The sequence below is a fragment of the Bos grunniens genome, chromosome 14 (genome assembly GCF_055505025.1).
Source record: "Bos grunniens cultivar Pamir isolate PY7600 chromosome 14, Bosgru_T2T1.0, whole genome shotgun sequence".
Classification (NCBI taxonomy): Eukaryota; Metazoa; Chordata; class Mammalia; order Artiodactyla; family Bovidae; genus Bos; species Bos grunniens.
In genome coordinates this window covers 16,315,077-16,329,034 of record NC_141178.1, presented here as the reverse complement: position 1 = coordinate 16,329,034, position 13,958 = coordinate 16,315,077, and the positions used below count along the sequence as shown (strand labels likewise).

Below are 13,958 nucleotides of genomic sequence, written 5' to 3'. Positions count from 1 at the left end.
CTTTGCCCATAGAATTCTCTAGGCAAGAATACTGGAGTGGGTTGCCATTCACTTCAGAGGATCATCCTGACCCAGGGATTGAACCCAGGTCTCCGGTATTGCAAGCAGATTCTTTACCATCTGAGCCACTAGGGAAACCCCAACACCAGATAGAGTTACATTCAAATGTAACTGATTTGGTGGATTATAATTCAGACTCATTAAAATTATATCTATGAAGAATTTTTAATGACATGGCAAATTGTTTTTAGTACAGTAACTAAAGAAAATTTGCATTATGATTTGATCTCAACGAAAGGGAAGTAAACACACAAGTATATTAACTGTGGGTTTTTTTCTAGATGATAATATTATTTTATGGTGATTTTTCTTTCTGTATTTTTGCTTTGAGAAAACAAAAAGTTCAGCCAATGGTTTTTAAAAAATTTTAAATGCAAGTTATGTTGTGAAGTTTTGGTTTTTGTGTTTGTATTATTGCAAATTCGGATGTTCCCATTGTCTCATGATTCCGGAGGAGGAACAACTCAGATTCAGCTTACCCCACACATCTTAGTAGGTCATGGTTCGGTTGTAAGGTTGAGGGTTAATTAGCATCAGTAATGGGAAAGAGGGTCCTAAATATCACAAGGGTCAACAAATGCAGGAGATCCCACCAACCCTTTTATTTATGTGTTGGGTACTAACTCCTTGGGCTTCCCTGGTGGCTCAGATGGTTAAGAATCCGTCTTTAATTCAGAAGCCGTGGGTTCAGTCCCTGGGTCAGGAAGATCCCCTGGAGAAGGGAATGGCTACCCACTCCAATATTCATGCCTGGAGAATTCCATGGATGGAGGAGCCTGGTGGGCTACAGTCCATGGGGTCCCAAAGAATTGGACATGACTGAGCAAGTAACACACACACCCTAACTACATATAAGAGATCTTCAAAAAATAAGACATATCTCAGGACTTCCAGGTCTTATCTCATAAGACATATCTCAGGTTCAGTAGTTAAGAATCTGCCTTCCAATGCAGGGGTTGTGAGTTCAATCCTGGTTAGGGAACTAAGACTGCACTCACTACAGGGCATGCCACAACTAAGACCCAACACAGCCGAATAAATAGTTTTTAAAAAGACATATCTTAGAATAAAAGAGCCTAAATGTCTTTTGCAGAAAACAGGCAAAAATAAAAGTCTTATGTAATGAGAAAGCTGTATGAGGGGTAATGACACATATGTGGAGTGGTCAACTCAGTCTGGGAGAATCCAGAGGTGATGCTTGAGTCTAGAGTTGGGTTAAAAGATGGAGGCAGAGATGCATAGGGAACCGCTTATAGAAAAGTCCTTTAGCATGAAACTCAGTGGTGCTTCTGGGGATTATGATTAATTTAGTGACAGTGGACACTGAATATAGAAGAGATGAAGAGCAAACACGGTAAGGAAATTGTCAGGAGTAAAATCATGGCTGTCTTTGAATGTTATGCTTAGTAGTTTGGCCTTTGTCCTCTGTATGACAGGAAGCCATTAAGAGGTTTTAAGCTGTGGATTTACACTTGATTTGCCTCTTAGAAAGATGCCTCTAGTGCTGTGGGGAAGGGGTAGTGAAATGAGAGGCTCCAGAGGGGAGCTGCTACCACCATCTGAGCCTGAGGTGAAGCTGGCCGGAATCGTGACAGAGGGAATGAAGAGGCAGGTGTGGACTTGAGAGACAGTGAAATCCCAACCTAACCGGCCCAGTAGGCTGTTGGGGGAGTCGCGTGAAGGAGAGGGGAGACCGGGAGGAGCCCTCGGGTCCTGGTGCTCAATGGAGGTACCCTTGGAAGAGGGATTTTGGGAGGAGGTAAGGGGAAGTATGTATCAGTTTGAGATATGAAGTTAAGGGGGGTTTTTTGTCCTTTCTTTTTTCCTTCCCTTCTGTCTCTTTCTGCCTTTCCATCCTTCCCTTCTGTCTCTACCTTCCTCCTTCCTTCCTTATTCCCTCCCTCCCTCCCTCTTTTCTTTCTTTCTTTTCTTTTCACTCAGGCATTTAGTCATTCAGTCAGCCTTTATTAAGCCCTCACTGTATACCATGCGCCATCCCGGTCACTGCTGTAGGTTCATTATAAAGCAGGCCCATTTCTGTGAATCCTCAGCCATGAGGGGGACAGAGGCCGTTTCCACGGCCACAGTCACCAGGTGTCTCTGACCAGGACACAGCTAGTCAGACCGGAGACTACTTAACTCCTTTCAAATGGTGTTGCGTAATATGTGCTTTTATATTTGGAAACACCTCTAATGGCCATTTTCTTTCTAGGTAGTGCTATTACTTCTGTTATGTTTCTGAGAGAAAATTTGAGAGCCTCAGATTTAATAGGTAAGTAATTATTTAATTCAGATAATTAAAGCTCGATTTGATGAGGAAATAACTAATCCTATCCATTAAAAATGTGTGCTTTAAAAGCAAGGAACAAATTACTGCAATGGATATAGTGTCATCTAGAGGCGAACGTTATTCTGCCTCGGAGTTGCCGTCTGCTCTTTGACATGAAATACGTGCGTCTTCATTGAGGCCGCTGCCCAAGCTATTGACCACAGCAGATCATCATTACAGTATTATTACTATTGTGAATGTTATGAAAATTTTAGGAATGTAATAAAATCCAAGAAAACATCTGTGTTACCTAATAGAGTATTCCACTTCAAAGGACATAACTTGATAGATTGTTGCATGAAGGGACTGCATGAAAATGAAAACCACATCCAAAAATTAGATGTACCAATTAACTACCTAATTTTTTGTTAGCCTTTTCCAAAAGTAACATAGAATATTGATCTTCAAAATTTTATTTAGAGGGAATTCCCTGGCAATCCAGTGGTGAGGACCCCACGTACTCACTGCTAAGAATATGGGTTCAATCCCCAGGCAGGAAATTTAAGATCTCATAAGCCGTGCAGTATAGCCAAAAAAAAAATTTTTTTTTAATTTAGAAATACAGCTATTAATGAAAAATCACAGTAGCCTTACTGGCTGTAAAAAATGTTTCTGCTGCACGGCAAAGCCATCACATATTGATTGTATCTTCTACCTCTTGTTGGAAATATCACTGATGAGAAGAATTATAAAAATTCATATTTTCTTCCTTGACAAAATCCTGTCTGAATTACTGCCAACATATGATAATGAGTATGAGAGTTTAGGCACTTTAAATAAAGCCACATCTACTCAGTTCCAAGGAGATCATATTAAAGAAAAAACTGTTTGAGTTTAAATGTGACACCAGTGTTGGTATGTTGAACATTTGTTTCCCTGATCCTGTTTCCCTTGAGCCTAGTGTCTTGAAGTTTTCACTTTTTCTTTTTCCTCCTTGATTTGATTCTGCTAGTAGAGTTTTTTAGTCAACACTGTCAAATTTTCATGGTTAAAATGTTTTTCCAAATGCATTCATATGTGGATTGTGGCTTTTCAAATACATTATTTTCCTATACTCTTTTTTTGTACTATGGTTATGGCCTCATTTGGGGACGTTGTATGGAATCAGAAATAAGAATGAGCAATGCCTGAGTTTTATAGATTAAAGCAATTAGGTCCTACGTTATGTTTCTCATTTATCAAAAATCTTATGGAAACTTTAAGTCGCTTAATCTTACGTATGTCATCTTTTGTAATTAATGGCTGATTAATGTTTAAATAAATGTAAGGTATTTAATGAAGTAATACAGATGGATATAGAGGAAGTCTTGCCAATTATTATGAACCCTTGTGATAAAACGATGATTAAGACAGAATCCCTGCCTTCAAGTAATATGGTCAATGATCAAATGTATACAAAAATACATTTTTTAAAGCAGAGAATAATATGTATTATAATGCCTGAACCGTTATTTAGAACAGAGTTTCTCAACCTCAGCGCTACTAACATTTTAGGTTGGCTAATTCATTGTAGGGGGACGTCCTGCACATTGTAGTGTGTTTAGCAGCATCTCTTTTGGCCTTTACCCATTAGCTGCCAGTAGCACACTCTGCCCCAGTTATGACAACCAAAAATAACTTCAGACATTGTCAAATCCCCCTTGGTGGGCGGAGGGCAGGCAAAATTGCCTCCGGTTGAGAACCACTGGTTTAAAATAAAGAGAGATTACTCTAGCTAGAAAGCTTAGAGAGGATTTTCTGTAGCACAGATACCTATTCACAGCTGAATAGGACAGGCATGGACCACCTCCCAGCATTTGGAGGATGGCAAACAGAGGGAATAACGTGAGCACTGTTGACAAACGTACGAAAGTCAAGACGAGTTTCTATGTAGTACTGTGCTACAAGCACTGCCAATGAGGATTAGGAGAAAAATCAGTGAAAGTCATAGCTATAGGAAGGAAAGAAATAGAAATAGCAATATGTGCCAGTGATTTGATTATATTCTTAGAAAACCCAAGATCAACTGAACATTACTAAAAGCAGTAAACTAGTTCAACATCAAAGGATATAAAATAAACTCACTCTCAAGGATTCAAAGCTGGATTCAACTTCTGCTATCAACTGTGTGGCCAACATATTACTTAACTTCTCTAAGCCAGTGTGCTGACAAATACAGAAGACTATTTTAAGGGTCAAATTGGATAATTGATGCAAGCACTTTGAGACATGGAAAGCCCTGTTATTAATAATAAAATTATTATTTCTATGATTAACTTCATTCCTAAGAGGTAATACTAAAAATGTAAGAAATAGGAAATACACTCACATACACATGTAATTAAAAAAAACACCTCTATTAATTCTTTGATTCTTTGCTAATTTTTCTTACTTTAAAAATAGCCAAGATTTATTAAATATCTACTTCTCTCAGGTGCTATAAGTGTTTTGCATGAACCGTCTCATTTAAATGTAGGAACATTCATTTATAGATTGGCTTTGTCGTTGTTGGTTAGTCGCTAAGTCATGTCCAACTCTTTTGCAACCCCCTGGACTGTAGCCCACTAGGCTCCTCTGTCCATGGGATTTCCCAGGCGAAAATACTGGAGTGGGTTGCCATTTCCCACTCAAAGAGTTATGTCTTTTTTGCTAAATTACTTAATCCCTTTAAGCCCCAAATTTCCTCATCCTTAAAATGAAGATAGTATTACCTATGTCATAGGATTAAACAAGTATATAAAACTTGTGCATGTAAGACTCTTGGAAGAGGGTTTGTCATGTAATATGTCCTCAATAATGGCCACTATTATTATCATAGCTATTAATACCACCACCCACCACTTTGTGCTATTTCTTTATGAGAGAAAACCTTGATTAGGATATTTTAGTGAACTTTTAATAACATTAAAGTTAACATTTCCTTCAACTCTGAGTTTTTTTGCCTTTTACCTGAATGCTTGGGAAATATTGAGAGCAGGAGGAGAAGGGGACGACAGAGGATGAGATGGTTGGATGGCATCACTGACTCAATGGACATGGGTTTGGGTGGACTCCTGGAGTTGGTGATGGACAGGGAAGCCTGATGTGCTGCGGTTCATGGGGTTGCAAAGAGTCGGACACGACTGAGTGACTGAACTGAACTGAATGCTTTTTGAGCAGGGATTTATCTGTTATCATATTTGTATCATACTGTAGTTAAAAGTGATCAATTTTTGATTAACATCACAGGAATAAGAAAGGATATAGTCACTGATTCCATACCCATGCCTCCGACAGCAATACCATATGATTATCATGATTTGAGGTGTAATAACCCTTTTCAGGCTTAGGGAAGGACTCTACCCCAACCATCCTCAGTAGTGTCTTAGGTCACATACATTTTCTTGGGACCTATATTGTTGTTGCCTTGAGAAAACTTGGCTTTTTCTGTTAAAAGCTAAAAATGCATTGTTTTTCCTTTACAGGGACTAAAACCAAACAGGGAAAAGAGTAGTTAGTGGCATTTTGTACAAAATTAATATATAAGCATGCTAAAAATTAAATTGTCAAAATGTGTAAAAGAAAATCATTTATTTTTCCCTGCTTCAAGCAAATGAAAGTTTGTTTTTCATGATGGAACAAATGAAGATTTTTTTGGACCATGTGGAAACAAGCTGAACTAATTTATTGCCAAATGTTGATCTGTGGCTATGAAGCTTTTCACCACTAACCTCAAAAAAATGACCTCACAAACGCTATGTCTGAAAGAAATCGCCAACTATTATTAATTCAATGACAGGCTTTGGACTGTGCTCTGATTCTTAGTGGATTAATAACTTTAAATTATTGTAATGATTATTTTTCCTCTAAAATGCACCAAAATTCTCTCCCCTTCAATCAGCCAAAACTATAGTATTTCCCCCTCTCGTCCCTTAGTCATCAAAAATACTGAATCTAATAGTCTGTGAGATCCTAGTTGACTTAAGTCCAGATATTGTCATCATAAAAATAAAAATTACATCAGCACTCTCCAGAGACCAGTAACTTGATTATTTCAAGTCACCTATACATGGTTTCCCCATTGATAGAATGTCACGAGATTAATAGTGAGACAAAGACCACTTCCTTCCTTCCTTCTCCCACACCAGAGGTCAGCTTGGTTTGAAGCCAGGACCTAGAATACTAATCTAGCCAAACAAAAATCATTTCTGGTTGAGAGGACAGATTGGTTATTTTGTTTTAAAACTGCCTCAAGAATGGGAGACTTTATGATGGTAGATTCAGAACTATTTAAATTCACTATATTATTTAGATAAGTTAAATAAGCAGGATGACAATATACACCCTACTTAGTTAACTTATTGAAAGGACTGACACTGAAGCTGAAGCTCCAATACTTTGGCCACCTGATGTGAAGAGCTGACTCATTGGAAAAGACCCTGATGCTGGGAAAGATTGAAGGCAAAAGGAGAAGGGGATGACAGAGGATGAGATGGTTGGATGGCATCACCAACTCAATGGACATGAGTTTGAGCAAACTCCAAGAAATGGTGAAGGACAGGGAAGCCTGGCATGCTGCAGTCCACGGGGATCACAAAGAGTCAGACATGACTGATCGACTGAACAACAATACTTTTGAGACTTGCCAATCCAGGGCTACTTCAGGACTTGGCTGCCTTAAGCCTGAGGAATCTGGAGAGACTATACTGAGGAGAAGGCACCCTTTGGTGTGAAGGAATCCAGTTTATGCTGTGGTGTTTAGTGGTATACCACCACTAAAGCAATAGCTAGACCGCCATTGATCAGGCGGCATATTGCAGGCTCTAAGAAAACCAGACAGTGATGTAGGGTAAGGTCAGGTTAGCTGAATTTTTCAACTCTTGAGGCTATCAGAAGTCCGATCAAGCCAGATTCCAGAAGCTAGCTAAATGGCAGTTAACACTAGCTGGCATTGAGCTGGAGAGTGGGGACACAATTAAAAGCAATTTCAGGTTTTACTTAAGGAGAAGGGTGGGCTGGGAAACTGGATGTCTTTTGAGGAAGAACTCTGCAAGGATTCTAGAATCCAAGGGTTGCGCAGGTGAGGAACTCAGCAGGCTGTAGATGCCGGTGAACAGACGCATCAGAAGGAGCCTGACTATACGCTGTTTTCCCTTCCTCCATCTTTATATGTCAGCCTCCATCCACAAGCATCTATAGGAGACTTTGCAACAGAGCTTCAGTAGCCTCTTGAAACAGAGGCTGTATTCTCACAGCTGGATCCAGTTAAATGTCAGGCATTTCTCAGAGTATAAAATATTCCTCCAAACACTACTTCAGGATGATATAAATGGTCAAATATGTTTAGAAAATATTACAACCATATCCTCCCCAAGGAGATTCACAATGAACACTAACACATTCAGGCTCTCAGGGGTCTTCCAGTAAAATAGCTATTTAAATTTGTTTAACTCACCTCTTTCCAAATAGATTTGAGTTGAAACTTTTTGTGGTGGTGTGTCCCTCTTATGACACTGGGTTCTAGGGAACACCAGTTTGGAGACGCTTTTCTCAAGGAACTTCAGGGCCAGTCGGGGCCTTCAGGAACAGCTGCCAGAAGGAGTGCATTCCTTCTGTCCCCTGTGGAGACGCTTCATCCAGCCTCACGTTGTGTTCAGTACAACTCCTGGGGTGCCACTCACTGAGACTACAAGGTGAATGACAGGCTTGTGTAGTCCATTTATCAGCCCCGGTCCGTTATGCATACAAGAGGCAGAAGAGTATAATCATTAAGAACAGGTTACCTAGGGACTTCCCTGGTGGTCCAGTGGTTAAGACTCCACACTCCCAATGCAGGGGGCCCGGGTTTGATCCCTGGTCAGGGAACTAGATCCCACATGCCACAATTAAGACCCAGCACAACCAAGTAGATTAAAAAAAAAAAATATATATATATATATATATATATATATACACACACACACACACACACACATACATATATAAAAAGAGAGTACGTTACCTAGGTTCCAATTCAAGCTCTTCACTTAGCCCAGACAAGATAGTTATTCCCTCTGTGATTCAATTTTCTCATATATCAAATATGGCTAGCAATAGTTTAATAGTATCCAATGTTATATATTATACAGTATACACATACTATATGTTGGTATAGTAACATGCAGTATAGTTATTTTTGTAGGCTTTTTGTAAGAAATATTAGTTATGTTTGTATAAAGCATTTAGAGTATGTTAAGTATTAGCTATTACTATTATAGTTCTTATTATCATCACATTTCTGTGTGATGGCGATCATAATGTAACTCTCATGTCAGCCACAATTGTCTATGAAATCTATAGCTTTGGACACGTTGCTTAAAAAGAATGATTACCTTCCCTTGGCATATGCCCTCCCAGTACACCTAGTCCATCTACTCCAAAGAGCAGGGATGAGCCTGTTTCCCTGTTTTGTATATGACAAGTTTATAGGAAGAGATTTTATTAATACTTGTATCAAGCTGAATCTGAAACGCCCACCAGATCATTGTAGATTTTTATGTGACTTCAGTTATATTTGATGAGAAAATGTATTTGGTGCAGGTCTGGGCATAAGGCTGGCAGATGAGCCCACATCCCTATATCATGGATTGTATCCAGCATCCCGTGGTTGACGACCACCTTCAGCTTACTCACTGCTGCCTGACTGCTCCACCTCTGGACCCTACCAATAGTCAGCTCTCAGTGCTTTGTGTACTGAACAGACGGTTAGGGCTTCCCTGGTGGCTCAGATGGTAAAGCGTCTACCTGCAATGTGGGAGACCTGAATGGCTACCCACTCCAGTACTCTTGCCTGGAAAATCCCATGGACGGAGGAGCCTGGTAGGTTTCAGTCCATGGGGTCGCTAAGAGTCTGAACCGACTGAGCGACTTCACTCCCTGAGGTCGGCAGTGGGTAGCAAACATATGCTGGTGTTTCTTCCTCTCTGTGTTCTGTCAGTTACATGATTTCCTTTCTTCTCTGTTTTTTTAAGACCAACGGAGAGAGGTCTTCACTAGATAATCAGAAAGTGCTGAGTCCTTCCTGCCCTGTCCTTTCATTTTCAAATTGAGTTGTTAACCCTGTACAGACAGCCCCAGGGACACTCCCTCTAGTCATCTGTAGACCAATATTAGAGATACAAGTTTGGATTAATTTCGAAGTTTGACTCAGATGGCCTTTGACCCTTGGCAGTCAGCATCCTAAGTTGCATTTGTCCCAGGGTCCTTTGTCACAGGCCTCCAGATGAGCTTTCAAACATATTCTGCTTCCCAGGATGGCCTCTTCCAGAGCCAAATTCCTGGAGTCTAGCAGGTATGAAAAGTTAATTTGTGCCTAGAAATGAGGAGACTGTGTCACAGAGGGATAAACAACTCACCTGGCCTGTGCAACTAGCAGTAGCAGTGAGATTTTAATTCTGGGGAGCCAGTCTCAGTTCAGATTAGACTCCCACTGTCCAAGTCTGGACTTGAAATTTAACCATGTCCGTGGGCCAAGGGCATGTCAAGTGCTGCTTTCCTTCTTTTGGTATCTTACACTTCCAGAGCACTCCTTTGGTCAAATGGGCCAACAGAAAGTAAACTAGCAAGTTTTCTAAGTCAAAAATGTGTACCTTTCCAAAGATTGGTGGCTTTACTGAAATAAAAATAGTAGGAACTGTGATGTTTCATATTAGCTTCCCAGGTAGCTCAGTGGTAAAGAATCTGCCTACCAAGCTGGAGACACAGGTTCTATCCCTAGGTTGGGAAGATCCCCTGGAGAAGGAAATGGCAACCCACTCCAGTATTCTTGCCTGGGAAATCCCATGGACAGAGGAGCCTAGTGGGCTACAGTCTATGGGGGTCACAAAGAGTCAGACACGATTTAGCAACTAAACAGCAACAACAACGTGATGTTTCATGCCACTTTTAGGAAACGGTGGAATATAAAAATATTTTGCAGAAATTTATTGAAGCAACTGCTAGTGGCTGTCTGCAGCACTTTTAAACACTTATGAAAAATGTGCACATGACTCATGAAGGAGACAGTAAGTCACATAGGAAAATAAAATGATGCCAAAGAAATAAGCAAATAAGAGCAGTTATCCAGAACTGCCTTCCTAAACGTAGGACGTTGCTGAGATTAAAATTATTAGCAAGAAAGAATGTGTGACCTCCTGAGCTGCCATAGAGTTACTCACTAGACTTGCAGTGATGTGAGGTTCACGTGAGAGAATACGTGTGAAAAATTACTTTGAAAGGGAACTCGCAAAACCATCAGTCGTTATATTTGTTTTTAACAAACTTTGGAAGGCAGAGAAGATCTGCACTGGTGGAAATGGGCACAGGCCACACGTGAGAGAGCAGAGGTGGGACAGGGAGGGGTGTGTCAGGGTGTGAAACAGGGACCATGCTGGAAATAACGCCGCCTCCATAAATGGAACACTCTGCAGACTCTGAAAGAACGAGGCTGCCCGACATATAACGTGAAACGTTTTCCGAGATGTTCTTGGAGTAGAAAAAGATGTTCTGTTCAGTAGGAAAAAAGCAAGATACAGAAAAGTGTGTATGATATGCTAACATCATTCTGTGTAAAAAAATCAAAACGCATGCACTCTCACCCACGCCTGCCTAAAGCGTCTCTGGAAAGAAAATCGCAAGCACCAGCAGCAGTAGCTCACTTTGAGGAGGGGACCTCGTGGGCCACAAGGACGTGAGAAAGAGTTTCCTTTCACTGATCCCTCTTGTATGGCTTTTGAGTTTTTTACTGTACGCATGTGCTATATATTCAAAACTAAAATTTCAAGGTTTTCCCTGCTGGCTCAGCGGTAAAGAATCCACCTGCCAATGCAGGAGACATGGGTTCGATCCCTGATCTGGGAAGATCCCACATGCCGTGCCACAACTATTGAGCCTGTGCTCTAGAGCCTGGGAGCCACAGCTACTGAGCCACTGGCCACAACTGTTGAAGCCCACGTGCCCTAGGGCCCCTCCTCTTGCAGCAAGAGAAGTCACCGCAATGAGAAACCCATGCACTGCAACTAAAGAGTAGCCCTCACTTGCCTCAACTGAAGAAAAGCCCACGCAGCTATGAAGACCAGCACAGCCAAAGATAAATAAATGAAAACCAAATTCTTGAAAAATTAAATTTGACACTAGATACAGCTAGATGAGATAAAGAAATAACTGGCAGAGGAACTCAATATAAATAAGAAATTTAGATTTCACAAGAATAGGTTGGAAGTCTCTGAGATTGTGAAATTGTATTCAATGCATTTATTCTGCTTTACTAAGTTTAGAAAACTGGGTTTTTAAAATATTGCTTCTTCCTAGGAATGTAATATTGGACAATTATCTTATAAGATCTTTGGTTTCTTCTTTTTTTTTTTTATTTTGGTCAAAGAAAGGACAGACCTGACCAATAATTTTTCCCAAGTTCTTATATATGGTTTTTATTGTTTCCTTTTATTACAATGCTTAATAATGTATATTGTTTTCTTTTTAAAAATTCTCATTAGAAAATAGCTTTTAAAATTGTGTGTATAGAGGTTTTTCTGGGGAGGGCTGGGCGGAGGGGCCGCGGGGAGCCGTGACTCCCTCGGCTCGCCTGTAAGGGCTGAGGAAGATGCTGCCCGCACGCAGAACAGGGCCAAGGTTCTGGGTGCCACACGCCCGCGCTCAGAACTTGCAGACACAGTTAAAAAGTTCTCGGGGCCTTGGGAAAAAAAAAAAAAAACAAGAAAAAAAAAAATTGTGTGTATAATTTCTGTCTTCACAAAGTAGTACTGAATAAATTGTTACATTAGAGTAAGCTTATTTTATAGCTCGTACTATACCATGAATAGCTATTGTCTAGCTTGTATAAAAAATCAAATGGATTCTCAGAAACTAGAGTTCAAAACTCTAAATCATTAGGTTGAGAACAATAGGAAATTGATGTCTTCAAATTATGAGATTGTTTAGACAAACCAAATTGTTTCAGGTTGGAGTGTATGCTGGTTGTAAATTATATACACAACAATGCTGACCTCAGTGGTGAAACAGGTTGAATTATGTTTTTAAGTTGTGCTACCCAAAAAATGCTACATAAATCAGTTTTTCTCAGGCTGCTAATTATTAATAAATAAGCAGTTTCCAGTGTTATTTGGAAAGCCAAATCCGCTTCTCTGTGGCCACTTCTCCCCCACATTTTCCATCCTTCCATTATTATAAGTAATGTTAAAGTGATGACAGTAACACATTCCTACATAGGTTTATAATGTGATATTTTACCAAGCTATCCCTGGAATTCTAGATTTTAAATTAGATCAAGTCAATCTGACTCAGAGTCAGCATTCACTTTGTTATTTCTCCTAAAAAGACTCCAAAAAATGACAATGATTATGGTATTCATTTACAAGAGTTTCAAAGTGTAAAATACCCAAGTACGTGTGTGTAAAGGATCCAAGGTGAGTAAGTGCAGAGTGGACCATCAGGTGATGGATTTCCCCACTCTCTGGGCCCTGCCATCTAGATCTAGGTGGATCCAGAGTCATCATGCACTTCCTGATCCACATGGAAACAAGCAGCCAGGTTGGATGTGTTTCCATGTCTTCATATGCATGTGTTCTGATCGTCCCCATCTCTGAGGAAAGCTTCTCTGTAGAGGTCAAGATTCATCTTGAAACGACAGAGAAAAATCAGAAGTTATATGCTACCCCATCCATCCTGTGGCCCTTATATTATCCCCTTCTAAAGGTAATGTTGTTGGGTAAATGCGTGAAGTTCTTGGGATGGTTTGGTAGATTGTATTTTCATAGGCATCCCTTGGAGAAGGGAAAGGCTACTCACTCCAGTATTCTGGCCTGGAGAATTCCATGGACTATATAGCCCATGGAGTCGCAAAGAGTTGGACATGACTGAGCAACTTTCACTTTCGTGACTTTTACAAGTAATGCTCAGTGTATAGGAAATGTTTACATAAACAAAAAGACTTGAATGGCCCTTTTCAACATGGTTTGTCTTTTCAATTTAAAAGGTATGACGTTGGCATTGGCAGGAACATATCTATTGGTGAACTTTGCTCCAAATATAACTCAGGCTATCTCCGCAAGAACAGTACAGTATTACTTTGTTGGCTGGCAGTTCATGATCTACATGGTAAGAATTCTAAAAATTTTACTATCCCAGAAGCGATATTGTCTAGACCACTGGTACATGGAGATGTTGGAGAGCTAGTATAATCTTTTCTTCTCAGTGTTAATAACTCATTAAAATGTAAATATACTTGACCAATATTTGAAACACTAAATCAAAAATAGAAGTACCCCTGTTCCTTGGGTATTCTGTCCTTGGGGATAACTTATCACTGGAACAGTTTCCACAATTTATGGAATTTAATCCAGCAAAGTCCAGAGTCACATATTTTAGGACAACTCAAAAACACAAAACAAAAAAAAAAAAAACAAAAAAAAAACCTCTCTTCCCAAGTCAAAGGAAAGTACCTTAAGATATACTTTACTTCACTGAATTTTATTTAAGGTAGGTATTCTCTTCAAAAAAGCACTCATAGAGACCCATGCAATAGGCTGTCTGAAGAGAAATTGGACAATACTGAGAGGTGGGGAAAAGAAAAAAC

At 39.9% G+C, this 13,958-nt stretch overlaps 1 protein-coding gene across 11 annotated transcripts in view; it reads left to right on the top strand.

Moving 5' to 3' along the window:
• Nucleotides 1-13,958, top strand: part of NIPAL2 (NIPA like domain containing 2) — a 93,150-nt gene that overhangs the window by 42,887 nt on the left and 36,305 nt on the right. For 6 of the 11 annotated variants that reach the window (XM_086336055.1, XM_086336052.1, XM_086336062.1 and 3 more), the window contains 2 exons: nt 2,273-2,332; nt 13,359-13,480. The exons of 2 other annotated variants lie outside the window; for them this stretch is intronic. In XM_086336055.1, coding sequence (XP_086192181.1) covers nt 2,273-2,332; nt 13,359-13,480 — 182 coding nt within the window. The remainder of the gene's footprint in view (nt 1-2,272; nt 2,333-13,358; nt 13,481-13,958) is intronic. 3 more of the 11 variants (XM_086336060.1, XM_086336057.1, XM_086336063.1) reach the window with 1 other exon arrangement.